The 3434-nt window shown below is 34.7% G+C and overlaps 1 protein-coding gene across 1 annotated transcript; it reads left to right on the top strand.

Moving 5' to 3' along the window:
* Positions 1-662: 662 nt before the first annotated feature.
* LOC123197258 (calmodulin-7) lies at positions 663-3061 on the top strand. Its single transcript, XM_044611463.1, has 2 exons — positions 663-896; positions 2455-3061. The coding sequence occupies exons 1-2, from the start codon at positions 821-823 to the stop codon at positions 2826-2828; spliced, it is 450 nt and encodes a 149-aa protein (XP_044467398.1). The 5' UTR covers positions 663-820; the 3' UTR covers positions 2829-3061.
* The last annotated feature ends 373 nt before the right edge of the window (positions 3062-3434 follow it).

Genomic DNA, 3434 nt, shown 5'->3' with positions numbered 1-3434 from the left:
AAAATCCCCGCAATCGGGGACGGGCTGGGGATGGGGATGGGGATATATGTGTCCCCTCCTCACCCTGACCCCTCCCCTCCCCGCCCCTATCTCTATCCCTTTATATTAATATATTTATTTAAAATACTAATATATTTTTATAGTTTTAAATTATTTATGTTTTCAAATTTATTTAGGTTTTTGTTATACATATTAAGGGAGTTAATATATTATATTTATAATATTTGAAATACTACATTAATTTTAATTTTGCTAAATTTTGTTATTTAATATATTTATATTGTATTTACAAGGTAAAAAAATTATATTTTTTTTTACGAGTACGGGGAAGAGATTTTTTCCTGCGGGGACGGGGAGGGAATTTTTCTTTGTGGAGAGAGGACGGAAAATCATTTTCATCCCTATAGTGAGGACGGGGATTGATATCCCCTACGGGGACGGAGACGGAGATTAACATCCTCTCCCCGCCCCTCCCCATTGTCATCCCTATCTACACTACTCTGGTAGCCTATCTTGTAATCTAAACTACTTATATTAGTTAATCGACATAATCTCCTGAAATGGAATAATTATTTTACTATTAATAATGTGATACGGCTATTGTAAATATTAATGCCATTTTTTATAAATATTAGATAACGGTGGCTTTATTATTTACGTCCGAAAACAAAGAAATTGGCATGATGCAAAAAGGGAAGGAGCATCTCATATATAAACGCAAGCCTGGATTTGTCCGAAGCAAAAGCACAACAATCTCATCTCTCCGTCTCCGCGTATTTGTCATTTTTTTAAAAAACCAAAATCACTCTTTTCTAAGTTAATGGCGGATCAACTCACCGATGACCAGATCTCCGAGTTTAAAGAAGCCTTCAGCTTGTTCGACAAGGATGGCGACGGTACGTCTCTCTTCTAGATCTGCTATAACTTTTTTCAAATTCTCTAATTGTTTTCATTATTATTATCATTATATTTTGTTTTCGCTTTCTTGTTTTTGAATAACCTGTGGATCTTTAGATTTTTTTATCTGCGATGCTATTGATAATGATATGGTTTCTTTTTTTGAGATAATCGAATTCTGTTTATCGGATTTAGGCTTTTAGTCAGTGAATTGATAAAATAGTTGTGTTAATTTAGAATTATCTGTCGGTATTTCGGTTTTTTTTTTTTTAATGACGCAACCTTGGATATGCATTTTTATTTTTTGTTTTTATCTCCGTATCTTCGTCGACTTTTCCAGAATGTGTTTAAGTATAGTCTTTTGTCCCAATAAATTTTTAATTATTATGTTTTAATTTCATTTTTGCTCTTTTTTCTTGTGTTGCCTTAGATTTCTATCCAGGTTCATTTACTTGCTTGGTAATAGATTCTAATTATTATGTTCTAATTTCATTTTTTTTTTCTTTTAATTATCCATTTATTCGCTTAATAAACCCTTCTCCTTTATAAAAATAAAGGAAATGTACAATATGATATGTGACCATTACTTAAAGATTTTGGTTGGGAGTTATTGTCATATTTGAGATAACTTTCTTGTTCATAAGAAAATGTTGATTCTGCTAAATTATTTTCTATATCGGGTGCTACTTGTGGTCAGGCTTGTGGCAGTAGCCCGCCCTTCTAGTGACATGTTTAATGATCCATATAATTAGAGTGAGTTTAATTAGCTTCGAGCAACCACAGGAACTCAAAATGGCAAATCGACCACCAAAATGAACCAAATCGACCAACGTAAAACACAACTCAACTCAACAAAACAGCTGTCAAATACTTCCTCCATGGCAACAACAATCCAAATATAACGCAATAGAACAAGATAAATGAAGATAGTAGCCAAATATATCCAATGCTTAAAGGCTACGCCACCGCCAAGGAGTCTACCACCAAATTTTGACGAGGATTAAAATAAAGGATCAAAGATAAACTCTCTCTCTAGAGTTTTCAATTTCAATATTCAACAACCTATGACCACACATGTGAACATAAAGAATATATGATAATTCCATGACGAAATTTATCCTCTAAAACTTAAATCCCACAAATATTGTCATCCACCAAATTTTTCATGTTTAAAATAATCCAATGAAGGATTTTGAAAACATAACTGGCAAAATTTGTTGAAGAAATGCTGTTTCGAAGTTGAATGGCATGTAAAAAGAAAGCAGCTTGCAGCAAAGAGATGGATGTATTATAGGATTGGCGTACTTTGTAAATTTAGCATAAGGGATAGTCATTTGTTTCAATACAATTAGGCTGTACATTTCTAAAGAGAAATATATTCCGCTTGGAGGATCTGGGACAGTTGCATGCAAGTGTGCCAGTGATAGTTTCTAGCAGTCCTCTTTCTACATGTTATGGTTCCTGATGTTGTTTTTAGATTTGTGTATTTTTCATGGTATTGGGTCTGTCTATGTAGTTTTCAATATGAATACTAATTTAATAAATTCAATGTTGCAGGTTGCATCACCACCAAGGAACTTGGAACTGTGATGAGGTCATTGGGCCAGAATCCCACTGAAGCAGAGCTGCAGGACATGATTAATGAGGTGGATGCTGATGGTAATGGGACGATTGATTTCCCTGAGTTCCTGAACCTAATGGCCAGGAAGATGAAGGATACAGACTCTGAGGAGGAACTTAAGGAGGCCTTCCGGGTATTTGACAAGGATCAGAATGGCTTCATCTCAGCTGCAGAGCTGCGCCATGTGATGACAAACCTGGGGGAGAAGCTTACTGATGAAGAAGTTGATGAGATGATAAGGGAAGCTGATGTGGATGGCGATGGTCAAATAAATTATGAGGAGTTTGTCAAGGTTATGATGGCTAAGTAACAATCCCGCTGTCGCAAAACCCACACATGAGAAATCATTTTGAAAAGGATTTGGGGAAAACAGGTTGGCTAATATAATAGGATCCCTAATTATATATATTTTTTATTTTCTTTTTCAGTTTTAACATATTTTGCTTCATCTGTGAACCTAATCCAGCTTGCAGAATAATGTTTTCTGTTGCATGGATGACACTGTTAATTACTTAGCTATCTCTAACTTGCGTTTATGGCTTCTGTTCATGCCCAAATTTTTTTATTTTAATGACTTTATGAAGCTGGCCTGAGTTAATAGCATTAAAACATGTTTTGTGCATGTAGATTTTGGTTGTAGTTTCTTAATCCTGAGGACGATAAAACAATTACCGTTGCCTGTCGGATTGGCGTTTTGGTTCGTTTACTGTGTATTATACCAAGTTCAAGATTAAGTTGTTGAGTAGTAGCTCCTATCAAAATGGAACGTTGATTACGTAGACTTAGTTCTAAAAAAGTGTTAGCATTAGTCTAGGTGACTTGAAAAGACTAGAAAAGTTAATGGGAACGATCGTGATTGCCTTTCTGATTTGGCATGCGAAACGTCAATATTTTTTAAACTAGGTTTTGTGACTAA

The sequence above is a fragment of the Mangifera indica genome, chromosome 15, assembly GCF_011075055.1.
Source record: "Mangifera indica cultivar Alphonso chromosome 15, CATAS_Mindica_2.1, whole genome shotgun sequence".
Lineage (NCBI taxonomy): Eukaryota > Viridiplantae > Streptophyta > Magnoliopsida > Sapindales > Anacardiaceae > Mangifera > Mangifera indica.
This window is presented reverse-complemented; position numbering and strand designations above follow the sequence as displayed.

Coding starts and splice junctions, on each gene's coding strand:
- LOC123197258 (XM_044611463.1), top strand. CDS start 821: ATGGCGGATCAACTCACCGATGACCAGATCTCCGAGTTTAAAGAAGCC. Junction 897..2,454: donor GTTCGACAAGGATGGCGACG/GTACGTCTCTCT, acceptor TCAATGTTGCAG/GTTGCATCACCACCAAGGAA.